Source organism: Lutjanus erythropterus, chromosome 15 (assembly GCF_056507025.1).
Source record: "Lutjanus erythropterus isolate fLutEry1 chromosome 15, fLutEry1.hap2, whole genome shotgun sequence".
In the NCBI taxonomy this organism is placed as follows: Eukaryota; Metazoa; Chordata; class Actinopteri; order Lutjaniformes; family Lutjanidae; genus Lutjanus; species Lutjanus erythropterus.
Genome location: NC_139331.1, coordinates 5002474 through 5020561, shown reverse-complemented (window position 1 = coordinate 5020561; position 18088 = coordinate 5002474). Strand labels below are relative to the sequence as shown.

General features: G+C 40.5%; 2 protein-coding genes across 2 annotated transcripts in view; one reads left to right on the top strand and one right to left on the bottom strand.

Annotated features, from left to right (window-relative positions):
• Positions 1-78: 78 nt before the first annotated feature.
• ddx51 (DEAD (Asp-Glu-Ala-Asp) box polypeptide 51) lies at positions 79-6694 on the bottom strand. The gene is made up of 16 exons (XM_084737801.1): positions 6660-6694; positions 5084-5400; positions 4372-4553; positions 4129-4279; positions 3470-3615; positions 3269-3340; positions 3077-3183; positions 2741-2849; positions 2460-2605; positions 2183-2375; positions 1967-2082; positions 1742-1858; positions 940-1041; positions 770-833; positions 549-683; positions 79-227 (listed from the first exon to the last, which is right to left on the bottom strand). Exons 1-16 carry the CDS (start codon positions 6680-6682, stop codon positions 210-212), a joined length of 1998 nt encoding a protein of 665 aa, XP_084593927.1. The 5' UTR covers positions 6683-6694; the 3' UTR covers positions 79-209.
• Positions 6695-7156: 462 nt separating this feature from the next.
• cenpe (centromere protein E) overlaps positions 7157-18088 on the top strand; it is a 28663-nt gene continuing 17731 nt past the window's right edge. The window contains 24 exon segments of the mRNA XM_084736938.1: positions 7157-7317; positions 8852-8964; positions 9059-9148; positions 9269-9387; positions 9470-9589; positions 10341-10422; positions 10520-10587; positions 10665-10739; positions 10863-10914; positions 11017-11104; positions 11224-11353; positions 11621-11740; positions 11859-12011; positions 12100-12250; positions 12367-12466; positions 13701-14067; positions 14328-14384; positions 14578-14745; positions 14913-14987; positions 15372-15440; positions 16014-16145; positions 16623-16800; positions 16902-17024; positions 17148-17443. Coding sequence (XP_084593064.1) covers positions 7262-7317; positions 8852-8964; positions 9059-9148; positions 9269-9387; positions 9470-9589; positions 10341-10422; positions 10520-10587; positions 10665-10739; positions 10863-10914; positions 11017-11104; positions 11224-11353; positions 11621-11740; positions 11859-12011; positions 12100-12250; positions 12367-12466; positions 13701-14067; positions 14328-14384; positions 14578-14745; positions 14913-14987; positions 15372-15440; positions 16014-16145; positions 16623-16800; positions 16902-17024; positions 17148-17443 — 2982 coding nt within the window. The 5' untranslated portion in view covers positions 7157-7261.

Genomic DNA, 18088 nt, shown 5'->3' with positions numbered 1-18088 from the left:
TGTTTAACTGTTTTGTACAGCCCCCCCCCCTGCTAAATTAAAGGACAAATAAATAAAACACAAAACAAAATAACCAGCTTTACCACACACAGACATTGTATGTTTTATTAAACAACATAAATAACTCCAAATACATCTGAAAAAAATGCAATGTGATCTTCATAAGGTACAGGTCAGTCAGCTCAAAGGAGAATGTCAGTGTTGGTCCATTATTTGGCTTTCTCCTCCTGTAGAGACACACAAAGCAGTGTTTATAGGCCAACAGCAATTCAGATTATTCAAATTTATGTATCAAAGATGATTGGTGAACATGACTGTCGCTTAAATTTTTGGGTATGTAAGTTGGAGAATTAATATGAGGTGCAACACAGTAACTACTGCTGAAATAGTACATTGAAACTGATAAGTTCATTGTAATCCATTGAGTTAAGGATTAAAAAAGAGTTGGCTTCATTTAGTCATACTTTGAGTTCAGTACAGATAGATGCACAGACACACTTTTTAAATGAGGATATTTCTGTATTTAATGAATGTGTTTGAGTCTCTACCTTGATGACGTCAGCCAGCTCCTGCAGTGTTTGCTCGTAATGAGCTTCCAGACTCTTGAAGTTCTCTGATTTGATGATCTGCTTTTGAATCCCGGGGCTGCCTGCTTCCACCACCATCTGGAGAAAACTCTTCTCCTGAGTCAGAAAACAAAAAAACCTCTGTTTTACATGTCTATCCACGTCTCTCAGCCAAATTTAATTATGCAGAGAAAAGCCTTTACCTGGACTCCTAGCAGGAAGGTGAAGGCCAGGCCTGCTTTCCCTGCTCTGGCTGTTCTTCCAATCCTGAACAAAGAACAGAGACAATATGATGCAGCTACACTAGACAGTATGGAGGGTTACATGTACTTTTTATCTTACAGCATTACAGTATGTTTGCTGGACAGCTCACCTGTGAATGTACGTCCTGATGTACTGTGGTGCGTCATAATTCACTACACATTTGACCCCGTTGACGTCAATGCCTCTGGCAGCTGCGTCTGTGCTGATCAACCTACAGGATGACATGTTTCGAAAAGCTCATGGCAAATACTGTTCAGCATCAACCAAAATTAGGAACAGTCTCCCAGACGTAGCGCAGCAAGAATGTGGGTTTGTTTTGTATCAGTGTGAAAAACTGACATCACAAAGGACGTGTCATTTTAGAGGTTACAGAGGTTTTCTATATAAAGCTTGTGGAAATGATTTCAGTGTGTATATCAGTACTTTCTGGACAGTTTCAGTATATTTTAACAATACCCCAATAATTCTGACAACTGTATAATTGTGATATGAAAATTTGACAACTTAATCAATTTAATTATATGCTATATTTAGAATATTCTCACTGCTTTACTTTGGTGTCAGACAGCTTTTCTGATGGGAAGCCACTGTTACAAAAGCCAAATATCTCTCTCTGCAGAAGAACCAAACTCCATGGGTGAAATCAGTCATTTTACCTCAGAGATCACAGGAGTTGTTGGTCTACTGCTGCCTTTGTTTGTGTTATTGTGTGACTTTAGTGAATCTGAACTAACCATTTAAAACATCCAAGTCACACAATAACACAAACTAACTAACCTACTGTTTTTGCCAGTGGAGTCTGGTTAGTCTGGGGAGAGAAATATTTGGTAATGATCCAAACTATCCCTTTAATCCATTGCTCATTATAGCTCACACTACAGGAACTTCCGAAAACACACGCATAAACTCACAGTTGGATCTTTCCTTGTTCAAATTCCTTCAGCGTCTTCTTCCTCTCACCGGGAGAGAGTCTGGAGGAGAACTCTGCAGCCTGAATCCCACCAAACAGCTGCACCAGCAGGTAAAGTCTGAGGAGGAGAAACCGGTAAGACCACGATCCTGAAGGAGTTGACAGCACCTGGCAGCTGAAAATATGCACAAGCGATGTGTGTGTAATGGGTGTTGTGTTCTCCCACCTGTGTGCAGCCTCTCTGGAGTTGGTGAAACAGAGGATGGGGCTGAGCTTCTTGCGCAGGATGAAGTGGACGATGAGGAGCGGCTTCTTGCTTAACGTACAGGGGACATAATACTCCTGAAAACATGAAGATGCAGTCATTAACATGGTGACGCCAGTCTTGTCTGACACCACAGCTCTCTGCACTTTGCCTGAAGGTCAAAAGGTCATCTCTTACCGTCAGACCCTGGGGGAAGTCGAAGCGGTCTTGTTTCTGGGTGGGGGCTGCTGCTGCGGTGCTGCTGCTGTGACTGTGGACGGAGCTGAAGAGGCGGGGCTGGTGGAGGCCCAGCTGCTGCAGCTTCTCCGGGTTCTGTGTGAGTGTGGCAGAGAACAGCAGCTTCTGCAGCGGCATCTGAGGAGGAGACAGACTGAGGGGACAAACAGACTTAACAGACCTAAAACTTAAATGAAGACACGCACATTGAAAACTCACAGTCTGAACCCAGACTCACCTGGCTGCTGTGACGTACGCCGGCTCAGTCCGTCTGAAGATAGACGCGCCCTCTGGCCCACTTCCTGATCTGTACACCGCCTTCACCACCTGACTGAGCCACGACTGGTGCATGCTGTCAATCATCCTGTCAGCCTCATCGATGATCTGGGATGGAGGACAGAGTGAGGACATTTTAAACAAGTACACAAATTGACAGATGGTGCTACGGGCATCGATGTCTATCTGATTTGTGGTGTAAATATATTGGTTGAAGTCATCATCCAGCTGTTATGAACTCACCAGAAATCGGAGTTGTTCCAGACAGAAGCCGGAATTCTTGTTGATGTGATCAACCAGTCGACCAGGAGTGGCCACAACGATGTCTGCTAGGCTGCGTCTCGCGCCACCTCTGGAAGACAAATCAGCACAGAAATAAGATTTACCAAGAAATACCATGCCCTGGTCTGATATTTATATTTCCTTTCTAAAACAGCTCCACGTTTAAAGCTCCTATGTGTAGAATTTCAGAATTTCTGCATTGAATTTGGTGGTAACATAGAAAAAGACATCCAGGCCCTGAAATGCCCACCTAAAATTAAACATCTGACAGTAGTGGTGCTGACCAGCTGTCCTCACCTGTGTTCTGAGAGTGACGCCTGCTCTGCAGCAAAGCTCTTCTGACCAGCCAGCATCACCACTTTCAGAGAGGTTCCCTCAGCATAGGATGTGAACACTTTGCAAACCTGGACAGGACAGCATACTATGTCAGTCCATGGAGGAAACATGATTGTAAGATGTGATCCAGGCTTTGGCTCTAAAGATTCTGACCTGCTGAGCGAGTTCTTTGGTGGGCAACACAGCCAGAGCCCGGACTTCACACACCACCCGCTCCATCAGCACCTGGTGGGAGAGAACAGCTTTATTTCATCTGGAGAGTCTGTCTATTTCAGCATGGAGCATCAGTATGGTGTGCTTGTACAGATCGTACGTCTTTCTCAAAGGTTCTTAAAGAGATGGTTTGCAGCTCACCTGTATGACAGGTATGACAAACGCGAGTGTTTTGCCGCTGCCTGTCGGTGCAGACACGCAAAGGTCTCTGGGCTTGTAACCGCCTCGTCCAATCAGCAGCCCCTGCTGAGCGCTCTCCAAGATGGCTGGAATGACCTCAGCTTGTACTGTGAAGAGGTCACAGACAGTATTCTTCACTACTTTGATTTGACAAGTGTATGCTCCAGAGGTGGGACCAAGTCCTTGTTTGGCAAGTCACAAGAAAGTCTCAGGTCTTTGCACTCAAGTCCGAAGTCAAGACCCGAGTCAAGACAGGCAAGTCTCGAATCAAGTCCCAAGTCAAGATAGACAAGTCCCAAAACAAGAAGATGAGTTAAAAGCCAAGTCCCAAGTCAAGACAGGGAAATTTTGAGTCAAGTCAGAAGTCAAGACAAACATTTTTCAAGTAAAGTTTTTGCCTACACCCAGTCACACCACACTCGCAGGCTCTTCCTCTTGAAAGAATCCATGGACACCTGTTGCAAAGACTTCTCTTCACGAACAAGCAAATATCACTGATGTATCACACAGTATGTGAACTATCAAAAATTTTAAATGAAGTGATACAGGTCTCTTCTAAATTATGTAGAACTTTGGAAACCACTGCTGAATACACAAATAACTCCAACCTGTGTCATTACCTGGAAAAAGTGTCTGAATTCCATTAGTTTGTAGTTTTTTCACCAGCTGAGCAGACAGTCCAGGGACGTCAGAGATGGGGACCAGGTTGCTTTTAATGTCTCTATGAATGACATCAGGCTGAGCGAGCCACTGAGGCAGGACTCTGTGGACCTGTGGACAGAAGAACACAGACACTGTGGATGAATACTAATGGTGCTGGTGATGAGCCCTGACCCTTCAGCAACATTAACTCATCCCTGTACCTTTTGGACAGGTTTGTTCTCAAATCCTCCCAGAACTGTGAAGCCGGCCGGAGCAGAAGGCTTCTCTGTGGTCTGTTTGGGCGTGTTGTTTTCTGTCTCTGCTTCTTCTTCTTCTACTCTTGTGTCCTCCTGTCCATCTCTTCCAGTCACTTCAGTGTCTGCAAGAACATCAACTGAACTACCTAAAATCCAAAGACAGACAAACTGAATCAACTCAGGCAGATTTCTGTTGATAGGTAATAAATACACCACAGACTACAGCAGTAAATGTAAACTCACTCAATTAGAATCTTGTTAAAAAGATAAATTAATGACTTATCCTTAGTTTGAACTTTTAATCAATATTAATGACCATGATCATCACAGTATTGAGCAAATCCTCTAAGATCATAAATGTAACTATGACTTTTAAGTCCCAATCTGCAGCCTGATTTTTTTTAAAGATGGCTACAGAACGACACTATATGGCCAAAAGTATGAGGACAACCTTGTCCACATATTATAACGCTGATCCGTACAGGCTATGACACATACTTTAGTGGACGAAATATTCAAACTTTTTAAAAATTTGCATAGGTTACAGCATGAGATGAGAGAATCACTTTAGACTTACAACAATGATAAATGATAAATGAAAATGTTAACAAGAAGAACAGTCATTCATGTCCACAGAATTATTTGCCAAAGAGTGTATACAAGAACAAGAACATACCTGACTGATCCTTCTTCTTCTTTTCTTTCTTTTTTGCACCTTTCTTGTCCTTCTTCTTTTCTCTGACGGGCTCATCATGGTCATCAGAGTCTTCTGATTTCCTCTTTTTGTGCTGTTGAGGTTCTTGACTGCACTCCTTGTCAGCTTTTCTTTTCTTTTTGACCACCTGCCGTTCCGTCTGTTCTTCAGGTGGCTGTTGTCTCTGTTCTGTCAGACTCTGTTTCTGCTTCTCTTTGGCCTTCTGCTGCAGTTTAGCCAGTAATGCTTGAGACCGAGACTCCTTTGAGACGCTCCCATCATCCTCCTCTCCGAGATATCTGTGAGCCACAAGACAAAAGTTAGTATCGGGTTACAGATTCTTCAGACCACTTCTTTCATATAGTCACAGCACAACAACATTTGTTCTACATTTATCCACTTCTTTCTTTATACAAAAATAAGATTTAACATTTATCATGTCAGTTCTTATCATTATTGCCTGCTGCAGTGCCAGACATAAAAAACAATGCTTTTCAAAGTGGACACATTCACTAGGCACAATAAGAAAACTACTCCTCACAGTTTTGTTTCACTGGTTCCTCTTTCTCTTTATGAATTCATCATATTGATTAGCATGATGGCTCTTTAGATTGTTATTAAATTTGTGCTGTTGATGGAATTAATGTGTGTGACTAAATGTGATTTGGCTTCTCCTCCTGTCATATTGGCATAAATGTTCACTTTGGGCTGACACCAATATTTAATTTTAAAGCCTTTATTTGCAAGTACTAATAATGAGCTGATATTATTGCACATCCCTAATCCTGTGATGCTAATCAATGCTGAGGATCCTTCTCTCACTGTTCTATAAAATTACTGATTTTGTCAGACACTTGACACTAAGATAACCTAACAAGGTGGACAGATGGCTGGTGTTACTTACACAGATAATACTATTTGATGTTATTATTAGTGATGACTAGATGACAGGTAGTTGATGAACATTTTAGACACTCCAAAAGTGGGTTTGTACATGTTTATAACTTGCTGACACGCAATGATAACAGAGACCAGAGGTCAATGGAAAAGATAAAGACAGGGAGAGCAGGACAGCACATGAAGATGTATTGTTGGTAAATGTTTTCAAGTTGTCCTATTAGTAGGGTTGTAACGGTACATTGAACTTGAGCAGACTTTGTGATATCAGCAAATATCGTATTGTTGTCCAGAGAGTTGATTCAATATGATGAAACTTGTGATTTACACCACTGATTGTTAGTTCAAATCTGTCAGTTCAAATGTTTTAATATCTAAAATAAAACATGTTGCAGAATTGTTGTGTGTACTCATATATCCCTTCAGTAATTAATACATTTGCTATGTGTATTTAAACACAGTAAGAGTTAACTGTCTACTATTTACATGAAAGCTGATCTAGAAAAAACATTTAAAATGACAGCTTTTTGATTCAGATATATGATATATGATTCAGAATCAGATATGAGGGTATAACTCCATGGTCATGAAGTAATGTGACAATGTAGCATAACTAAAAGAAGAGACCAACAATGAATGCTCGTACAGAAAATCAGCCTACCTGTTCACAAGAAACAGAGACATTTCAACAGCAAGATGAGATTTTTCAGCTATTCCACATTAATTGGATTATTAAAACTGAATATAATTTTCTTCGTCCACATTCATAAACACCTCTGTTTCTGTCTTAAGTACTGCACACATTCAACTTCTACTTAACTACAAAAGTCACCACTTTCTCATGTGTTGCCATACCGTAGGCGCAGATTGATGACGCCACTCAAGTCAGTCGCGTTTTTTCGTCACAAGTCGGGCGCGACCACATTATATTCATTTTTTGCTGCTAAAATACAAGTAAAAACAAACCAGTTTTGCTGTTGGAGCCACTTCCCTGCATATACGTTATAAAGCATATTGCTACAATCAATTTGAAAAGAATAAATCGCAGCTTGTATTTGGCCCAAACGTATTTTTCACAGTCAGCTCATTGGACGCGTCCACGCGGTGACGTTAACCAATCAAAACAAAGTGGATGAAATTTTAAACACAGCGAAGGAGTCACTCCCAGTGCGCACAGTCCGTTAGGTGTTTTATCTTTTAGCAAAAAATGTATTATTTTGCGTGTTAATTTTATGTTTGGTGTGCGACTATCTAAAAGGAAAAATGGCTGAAGAGTCGGCTGTTAAAGTCTGTGTTCGAGTCCGTCCGCTTATTGCGAGGTAAGTTTGAGCCAACAGCCAGTAACTAAGTTAAGGTTAGCTATTATTTAGGAGCTAACCTTACGTTAGAGTTGTTATAAGTTGTTTGTCATTAGGTAAATTTTCTAAGCTAAAAATCCCCTTTTCCAGCAAGCAATACGTATCTGTCCAGCCTTAATACTTATAGATTTTGCTTTACAGAGGAAGAAAATCTTCCTTTATTTACCTAATTAACATTAAGCTGACGGCAGAGCTGTGGAGTCATTGGCGGTAACGTCAGCTATTTTCTCCATTTGAATGACAGTAACAAAACAAGAAGACTTTGCAGCTTTTGTATTGTGTTACTAAGTGAGGGTTCATTGTTTTAACGGACGTTAGGACTTAACTACAGTCCTGCTATGTTATAGGGACTCGAGATGGCGCCGTTTGGCCTAGTTAATGCTTTTTTATTAATTAACAGGCTTTAACGGAAGCAAGGCGCCGTTATTGTTTACAAGGGCGGAGGTACATACAGTAATTTACTAAACCAAGTATGTATGGAGCTTCTAACAGTGTCCTTCACGCTTACAAATGAAGTACTGAACATTTATGACTGTTTTTTAAGACTGCCCCTTCCATTGTGTGCGAGTCCATCCCAAATATTTATTCTAGGGCAGAACAATACATCTAAATTATATCGGTATCCTGTTATGAGACCACATATTATTATATATGGCACAAGTGCTGTATTTTTCTGGTTGCAGTACAATAAAGTGACTGAACTGAACTTATCAGACTATTTTAGCTGTAATATTTGCCTTTACCAACTTAGTCATTATATCCACATTACTGATGATAATTTATTAATGATTACATTGTGTTAATATATTGTGAAAGCATAAACATTAATCTGTACAATATTGTGCAATATCATGCAATTTTTTGTGCAATATAGTGCATACAAAACAACAGGAGACAAGTACAGAGGGACTGTAATACTGTGTTAAGTCTGTATTAAAGCCAAGGACCAACAACATTGTTTAAGTTGATTCTGAGGGGAACATGATTGTCTGTCAAATTTTATTGCAGTCTACCCAGTAATAGTTGTTGAGACATGAAAGTTTGGATGTTCGGAGCAACAGACATTCCTATAACCATGCTGCAAGCATGGCTTAACAAATGTTTCATACTTAGAACTACAAACATTTCAATGAGGACTAAATGATTGGTCTGTCAAATGTAGGGCTCATCTCTCACAAAATTAGCAATTCTGACTTTGTCCTTTATGTCTCTACTAAATTGTGACCTAATTGCCATTGTCTTTTCGCAATGCATTTGAGAATCAAGAGCTGTGACATTATTGGACTTTTCACTACATAATAATCAGGGATGATATTATGAATGAAAGGGATGATTGATTTCTCCAGTTAATTACCTTTGTTCATGAAGTCATCAGGGCTGTGTAAGCAATGCAGCCACAAATTAATTCTCACAGAGCAACACTAAACTTGAATATATTGTCGAGAAAGTCTGATAATATTTCCACGTGAGTCTTGAATGTGTGTTCTTGTTACAGGGAAGAAAGTGCTGCGTCGGAGAATACAGAACCTGTCCAGTTCTTTTGGAAAGCTGATAAGAAATCAATTCATCAGGTGGATGATGGGAATTCCACCAAGAGCTTTAGTTTCGGTATGTTTTGCTGCATGTACAGGATTAAGAAATGTCTTTACTGGACTTTGTTAGAAGTCCACTGTACATCACTATCCTCCTCTGTTGTTCACAGACCGAGTGTTCACTGCTGAAGAAACAACCAATCAGCTGTACCAGGACATTGCGAAGCCTCTGGTTGTTTCCACTGTTGAAGGATACAATGGTGTGTAATGGAAACTGAATACAGTGAGACTTGGATTGTGGTAACATGTTGTCATACACATTTACTTTAGCAGTGTGGTGTTTATTCTTTGTATGTATCTATTCTGTGTTTGCTCCGCAGGCACCATATTTGCTTATGGGCAGACTTCCTCTGGAAAGACTTTCACCATGATGGGGAGTGACCATATTCCAGGAGTGATACCACTGGCTGTGGAAGATGTTTTCCAAACCATTAAAAGTGTAAGAATTACATCACGTTTGATACATGGAGCAGTTTGTTGTGTGATCAGTTTTTCTAAACAACTTCTTTTTTTACCCAAAGTGTCCAAAGAAGGAGTTCCTTCTCAGGGTTTCTTACATGGAAATCTACAATGAGACTGTTAGTGATCTGCTTGTTGACAGCTGGAAGAGAAAACCCCTGGAAGTCCGAGAGACAATCAATGTAAGTGTGCTATTTAGAAGTTTGAGAAATTTTATCAAGTCTGTATCTTTTTGATAAAGGTTAAGTTTCTTAACTTACTTACTTACTTCTTACTTCATTTTTCAAAACAGTTTGGTGGTTTTGTGTGGAGCATAGATGGCAGCTTCAGTTTCCCGTCAGTAAAGGCCGTCTGATGGCAAAGTAAAGTCAATCAAAACGTAATCTGTCACATCTACACAGTTTAAACAAGGAAATGAGCTGTTTTATTTTTAAAACTAGGTTTCCTAATAGTTATGAATGATTATTTACACTTAAAAATTTTCTGGATGCAAATAAGACACTCAACTTTTATATTTGTATTTACTATTTTGAGCCATATTTCCAGAGGCTTTATAATATTAATAGATTATGCATAAAAAGATTCTGTGCTGTGATCAGCTTGCTCATTTTATTTATGCTGGTCTATGACTCTGTTGGTCATATTTGAACTGCAAAGGGAGTAATCAGAAAAAGAGATAAATATTCTTTGGAAAAGTACAGACGCAGACTTGCAGAGGGCACCTTAACCAGTCCAAGTTTAGTTTATTTTGGTATTTTTTTCAACTTCTAACTCCAAAGCATGTGTAAATAAATCAGATCAGACAACAGCCATTGTGTATTTGGGCCTGAGCCCCATAGTAACATACTTAAAAGTCTAGGAGCACTGAATACCAGAAACCCTGAAAAGATGAGTTCCTATTTTAACTGCTTGTTGTGTCCTGACTGTATATAGAAAAACATCTATGTGGCTGACCTGACAGAGGAACTGGTTACGTCTCCGGCACAAGCTCTGGCCTGGATTCGGAAAGGAGAAAGTAAGATCTGAGGTTATTGCTGAACATAAGAATCGTCCCTACGTGCTGTGCACTACAGACTGTGTCTAACAACAGCAATATGTTTCTGCTTCTGTAGAGAACCGTCACTATGGGAAGACAAAAATGAACCAGCGGAGCAGCCGCTCACACACCATATTCCGAATGGTAGGCAACACCACAACATACAATAACATGTAGAGTTCTGGGAAAATGTGGATTTCTGATGATTTAATTTTCCTTAGATCCTGGAAAGCCGAGAGAGGAGCGACCCAGCGTCAGGTGAAAATGCTGATGGAGCCATTATTGTGTCTCATTTGGTAAGCTAGCTCCTTTTTTTTATTATTAACTTGTTTTCTGTCCTTCTGTTGCTTTCTGTCTTGCTGTCTGTAACATTGTTTGTGTTATTATTTGGTCACAATGAATTTTGCTTCGTCTTGTAGAATTTAGTTGATCTGGCTGGATCTGAGAGAGCAAGCCAAACTGGAGCAGAAGGTAAGATGGAGACTGTTTAGAATGAAGTCGCAAGAAATGCATACTAGAATGGATACTTTATTGAACGCACACTACAGTAATCCATCTTTTTTTATATCCTAGGCGCACGTTTCAAAGAAGGTTGCAATATCAATCGCAGTCTGTTCACACTTGGCCAAGTGATCAAGAAACTGACAGATGAAAGCCAGAAGTGAGTAAACTAAAGAAAAAGAAAAAAAGAAACAGATGGTTCTTAACACCCTCTTTGTATGTTTTGAACATTAATTCACAGTGCTGACACTTGCTAAATATCATTCTCTCTCTCTTCAGGGGTTTCACCAACTACAGAGATAGTAAGCTAACCCGCATCCTGCAGAACTCCCTGGGTGGGAACGCTAAAACAGTCATCATCTGCACCATCACTCCTGTCACTCTGGATGAGACGCTCAGCACTCTGCAGGTTGGTGGAACATGCACATTTCTGTCCTTGTAATACCTCTACCTTGATATTTTAACATTCAATTGATACATTTTCTTTCGTTTGTTTCTTTCTCCTTCACATTTATATGCAAGATGTAACACTGCAGCTTTGCAGCTGGATGTGTGGGTTAACAGTCCATCCAGAAAGTGCAATGATATGACAGTTCAAAACCTGAACGATTAAAACGAACATGCGAATGAGAAAACAAAGCAGATGACGTCTCAACAAACTGTTTCTTTCTTTTAGTTTGCCAGCACAGCAAAGAAGATGAAGAATGACCCTCATGTTACAGAGGTATCAGATGACGGCGCTCTGCTCAAACGGTATCGCAATGAAATCGTAGACCTCAAGCGGCGGCTTCAGGAGGTAAGTGTTATCACTTTCTTTTTTTTTCTTCTGTTATGTTCTGTTTGGCCTGTGACCACGGTGAGTTGCCTGACAGCAGCACTTCATCCCCACTGACATGTGGATGACCTCCACACAGGTTTCTTCAGTCACACAGACCACAGCAACCGAGAAGGAGGTTCTCTCTCAGCTGCTCCAGGAAAAGGATCAGCTCCAGAGAGAACAACAGGACAGGATCAAAAACTTGACCAAACTGCTTGTCACCAGCTCAAACCTGGTTCCTGTTCAAAAGGTACATATGACATAAAATCAAGCTGTAGTTAGGGTACAGTTTTCTCTACATTATCACAGTCATAATGACTCATGTCCTGGTTTTTAAGATGCCAAAACGAAGGGTCACGTGGGGAGGAAAGATGCTCAGACTCGCCCGTCCATCTACCTGTGGTGGGGGTCCATCTGACCTCAGTTTTGCAGAATCTTTCACTCGGAAGAGGAAAGCAGACCGCTCCTGTCTGATGGAGCTGGGTGAAGGTACGGAGGAACGCATAAAATAGATGTGAAAAAAGTGTATACACACTGCAAATCCATGTTCAGCTTATAATTCCCATCTGATAATCAGTTGAAATCATACATGGCACATTTTACAGATGACGATGACTTTGACTCTCACTGGGAGATTCCTGATGAGCCATCAGACATAATGGAGATGAGTCAGACCTCTGTGACTATTAGAAGCTTTGGGGACAGGTGAGTGTCTTTCTGTTAACAGTTATAGTAGTTGTCACTAGGGCTGGGTATCATGTCAAAAACATTCAATCCCAATGACTTCAGTAATGGTTCCTGAACAAAACTTTTTTGTGCTACCAGTTGTTTTATTCAACTCTTTAACAAACTACACTACACATAACGGTACAGTTCCTGTCTTCAAAGGAGGAAGTGTTGGGAAAAGTATTGAAGTTCATCATTCAGCCCAAGTTTCTGCTTTTACTGATACTTTGGCTGTCCCTGACACAGAATTTTGTCAGTTGAATCAGATTTGGCTGTTCAGTGCGCCACACGTAACTTTTTTATCAGCCTACATGAGTATGTTTTACCAGTGAGACTTGCACATTAATGCCTTTTTTTGTCATCTGTGATGTGAAAACATCAGATTTCCACACAGTCAGAGAAGGGACAAGTGTGTGTCCTGCGAATAGTTCAAGTATAGAATCACAGTGCACTATAGTTTTGTGGTGATTTAAAAACGTGGTTTGTAAACTTCACAGCCTGTCATGCTGTTGCATTGCTTTGTGTACAAGGACACTGTTAAAAAAAGAAACGAGCTGAAACTTGTTTATAAACCACTCTTCAGTTAATCAGTTAACCACCAGTGCATGTTGTCAGGTTTTCTTTTCCTGCGTCGCTAATATAAAAGTGTATGTATGATGCCCTTACTTATAATTCCACATTGAAATGTTCTCACTGTGCACTTTTGTAAGCTTTGCTCTATTTTATCCTGTTACTGTAATGTACACTGATTGACAAAGAAACAAATAAAAAACTGACTGCTCAACTTGAATAATCTCATTCACTGAGGGGACTCCAGCCCTAACTGATCCCAGTTCAGTACCGTCTTTTCCCTCTCTTAAACATCTAAGCTGTCGATATAACGTGTAAGGATGCATTTTGCTTAACCGGGCCATCTAAAAAACATCATGCTCAAAGTGTGAAAATATTATTCTCCTCTCATGGAGGAAGAAATGAGTGACCAGGTCTGTGTATGACACCCAGTGTAGTGTAGACAGCAAGTATGCCCCTCACATCTCACCTCGTGGTAAGCGTCTTCACCCTATTGAGCCCAGAATGGTGCCTTCTTTTCTGCAGTTGGTTCTGTGCCATTTCAATATGTGGCTTTAATTCACTTTACATTTGTTCTATATAAGCTTGTGTTTTTAGGTAGTTGTTAAACACATAAGTGATGTATATTTTATCTTTCTTCCAGTCCCAAAGACTTTGTGTCTCCAGACCGGATGCATGAGCTTTCGGGCAAACTGTCCAACCTTGAGATGCAGCTGGAAATGGAGACTCAACAGAAAGAGCAGGCCATGGCAAAGGTAGAAACATTAGATGGCAGAGTGGCAGGGCTGGAGCTGCAGCTGCAGACGGAGGCCCAGCAGAGACACGAGGCCCTGGAGAAAATGCAGACGACGGAACAGAGAGCGGCCGAGCTGGAGCTGCAGCTGCAGCTGCAGACTGGGGCCCAGCAGAAACACGAGGCCACAGAACAAGTGGAGATGCTGGAGTTACGAGTGGCAGACCTGGAGAGACAGCTGGAAGAAGGGAGCCACATTCACAGTGAGACTGAACAGGTGTGCTGTGTTTAATATACCTGCTCTCTCAACTTCAAGTAAGAGGAGAAATCCTCAAATCTACACATCTGAGACAACAATAACAAATCACATGATTACATCTGATTACTCTAATATGCCCTCCTTCTTAATCTGACAGTGTCCTGCTCCTTTAATAATAAAAAGACATGAGAAACCTTTTGCTTACTGTTAATTGTTTCTGATTTGGTTTGGTTGTGTTTGCTGGTTTTTAGTATTAATCTTGATTTGTTGTTTTCCAGTTAAGAAGAGAGTTTGCAGAGACCATCCAGCTGTGTGAAACTCTGGCTTCAGAGAAGGTAATGCCTGTTGGAGTGCCTATGATTTGATTCATCTCACATTTCAGTAGCCTGTTTTGCACATGAAAACAGAAACTGGTCAAGCCACCACCCCAAAATATTTTGACGACCTGAGAACGAGACTCAGGGATCTAATATCTTTCTCCAGAATCGCTTCTAGCAGCTTTAAATTGATGACAGTGTATGTGTGTAGGACATGGTGGTTGGTGAGCGAGACTATCTGAAAGAGGAGCTGGGGATGTTCATCGAGCAGACGCAAACTCTGGAGAAGGAGAAAGCTGCTCTGGCTCAGGAGCTGGAGGAGAAGAGAGAGATGGATGAGTTCAAATCTCTGGAGGAGGAGTTCAGGAAAGAGCACGAGGTGAAGTTACTCATTAGTTTCCATTCAGACTCCACTTGTAGTACTTCAGTCCCAGGACAGTAGAAGTAGATGTATTAGATTTGTCTCTGTTGTTTTCTATGTTTTTAAATGAATTTTGGGGGTATTTATTTGTTTACACTGTCTATTTTGTTTGTGTGATCTCACAGAACGAGCTGCAAAATGAAATCTCTAGCTTGAAGAAGGCTGTTGAATCCTCTGAAGTCCAGTGTCGGGAGCTACAGGTAAGATGACATGCTGATGATTTCCTCCCCAGGTTTTTAACCCTGAAAGTGTTTCTAAAGTATAGACATTTGTTGTGTGTGTGAGAGATAGAAGTGTCTGTTACAGCAGTCACACAAAACATACATCACCTGAATTGAATCTTCTCGTCATTTCACATATCACAGTGTTTACTGCTGAGTTTCACAATCTTTAAGTCCCAATCCACTTTTGGCTGACATGGCTATTATGACCCTGGCCATGTATTATATCACTAAAAACAAATATGTACCAAGATATTGGGGAAAAGGGGTGAATTCTGAAATAGAAGATGGTCACTATTCCTGTTATTATCCATACCACTGTAGCAGTTGTTTTAAATGTTATTTATATTCGTTTTTTTCTAGAACAAACTCGAAACTCTGTCTGAGGAGTTGAAGAGAAAAAGTGACTTTGCAGAGGAACTTCAGAATATGGTATGTGTGGCTGTTTTTTTTTTTTTTTGTTTGTTTGTTTGTTTGTTTGTTTGTTTTTAAATTGATCTTATTCTCCATCATTCAGTTCTTCATTGCATTCTTCTCACTTGTAAAAACCGGAACGGTATAACCTAGGCCACTCCATGAAATGACTATTTTTGCAGAGATAAGCAGATACTGCTGTTACAGTTCCTTTGGCAAGCTGTGTGTCCTACTGAACTATGGGCCAGACTATAAATAACAGGAACCTTTGGGTCAAATGTCTGCAGTATAGTACTGGAAATGGATTGTTTTAAAAAGTAGGAAAAAAGCTTTGTGTGTAATTTAAAGTAGTTTTATCAGCACTGACATAATTAAGTTCAGTATTCCCGAAGCAGGATGTACAATATTATGTTAATACTGTCTTAATGGCTTGCATGTGAGATGTTGTTTAGAAGTTTAAGTTGAAGCACTTAATGTGGTTGAAGTGTAAAAGATGAAAGCCGTTGAAATCAGTGGAGGTGATGAAATAGTTGAGCAAGTGACCTGATCTGTCATTAAGCGGGATAATTTTGTTATTTTGCCTCCCCGCAGAGCGGAAAGGACTTGGTGCAGGAGGTGGCGAAGCTTCGTCGCTCTCTGGATGACGCTGAGGGGGTCAGCAGAGACACAAAGAAGGAATGGGCTTTCCTGCGCAGTCAAAACATCACTCTGACAGAGACAAATGTAAGTGAAATAAACACCCGCAAACAGTCTGATAATCGCATAAAAGTCCATTTTCATTTTAAGTTAAGTTAAGAGCAGTCTGTAAGGAATCCACTGCCACTTTTAAAGACTTTTTAAAGCGTGTAAATAATTGTATCATCTGCATAAAAGTGTAACTTTTGCTGGATTTAATCCTAAACTAAGATCATTTATATAAATAGAAAATAAAATCAGTTCCTAGAAAGATCCCTGATCCCTGATTGGAAGCAGGCCAAGCAGAGTTTGATTTCTAGCTTTCAAAAGAACTGAATCCAAAGGACAAATACGTCTGAGTTCGTTTCAGTGTTGGCTTAATTAATTTGAAGTAAAATAGTGGCACCTTATGATCTGGTGTTTGTTCACATATGTTTGTTGTCTACTTTATGATTTTGAAATATATATACTAGTGACACCAAGATCAATATCAGTGTCTTTTTCTTGTCACGGTCTCGTCTCCAGGTTACTCTGACAGCCAACCATGAAAAGATGGAATCTGAGGTGAACAGCCTGCGCTTTCAACTCGAGACTGAGAAGTCACGCTTTAGAAAGATGCAGAGCGACCTCCAAAAAGAGCTGAATGTTGCATTTGAGGAGAACACCAAGCTCACCACTCTGCTGGATGGAAAAGTCCCAAAAAGTAGGTTAAAAGTCAGTGTGTTCATATCATGTAACCCTGCATACATTTAGTCTGAACAATCAGATTGGTCAGATCAGTTTTAAGATGTTCTCTGTCTTCAGATCTGATCGACAGCGTGGAACTTGAGAGGACAGTCGCTAACCTGACTAAAGACCTGACAGCATCCCGTGAAGCAGAGGGAGCCCTCAGAGCTCAGGTGGAGGAGCTGTCTTCATTCCAGGATCTTCCAGATAAGGTGGACAGTCTGATGAAGCAGGTCGGTCCTCCAAACATCACATCAGGACAGTGTCAGATTAGATGGAGAGACAGTAATCAGACGTAATCATGTGATGTCATTCTGTGTCCCCAGGTGTGTGAGCTGACTGAGGAGCTGTGTGCCGTCCAGACTCACAGGGACAGCCTGCTCTCAACCCAAGCTCAGTGTCAGGAGGAGGCTCAGCAGCTCAGAGACTCTCTGCAGACGTCCCAGGAGGAGACTGTGAAAATCCAAGCAGACTTGAGTGCTGCTGCACTGAGGGAGGAGGAGCTGAAGCAGCAGTGTGTTGATGTAACACAGCAGCTGGATTCACTTCGCTCAGAACTGGAGCACTCTGATGCTGAAAAGAATCAGCTCATGGCTACCATTGAAGAGATGGGCTTGGAAGTAAGATAATGAATATATATACAGTAGCTCTTTGATAATGATTCAAAATAACACCATCCTAGCTTTGATATGATAGAATCTTTTATTTATTTATTTTTAAATTGTATTGTTTTCTTTAAAAAAAAATAGAACTTAAGACAGACAGGGTCATCACAGGTGTAGAGAAGTGCTAAACATACAGAATGGGGATTGAATGAACCTGGGTTACATTTTCGAAATCTATAAGTCCTTTATGTCCATGAGTGTTATTTGAGGTCCAAAAAGTTTTTATGATCCTTGGCTCCATTTAATGCTAGTCCTCAGTGTTTCCTACAAAGAAAGATGTTTCCCATTCTTTCTTAACTTAAAAGTCCACTCTGTTTGTGCAAAGGAAAAATACATTACATTATTTCTCCAAATCTTTTAGGTTTTTATTGATAATCTCCAGTCAGCAGAAAAAACACTCCTGATGATTTTACTTCTGCCTTCATCAGCCATGTTAAAGTGATTATTTGAAGTGTGGTTGTATGAGGTACTTTGTCGGTTTATTACATACAGTAGATGGTGGTTGATGCGCCCCCAGTTTGAAGCAGTCCTGATTTGAAGAGAACCACACAATGTATTTTAGACATATGAAAAAATTTAATAAATTTAAGTGTACGCTAT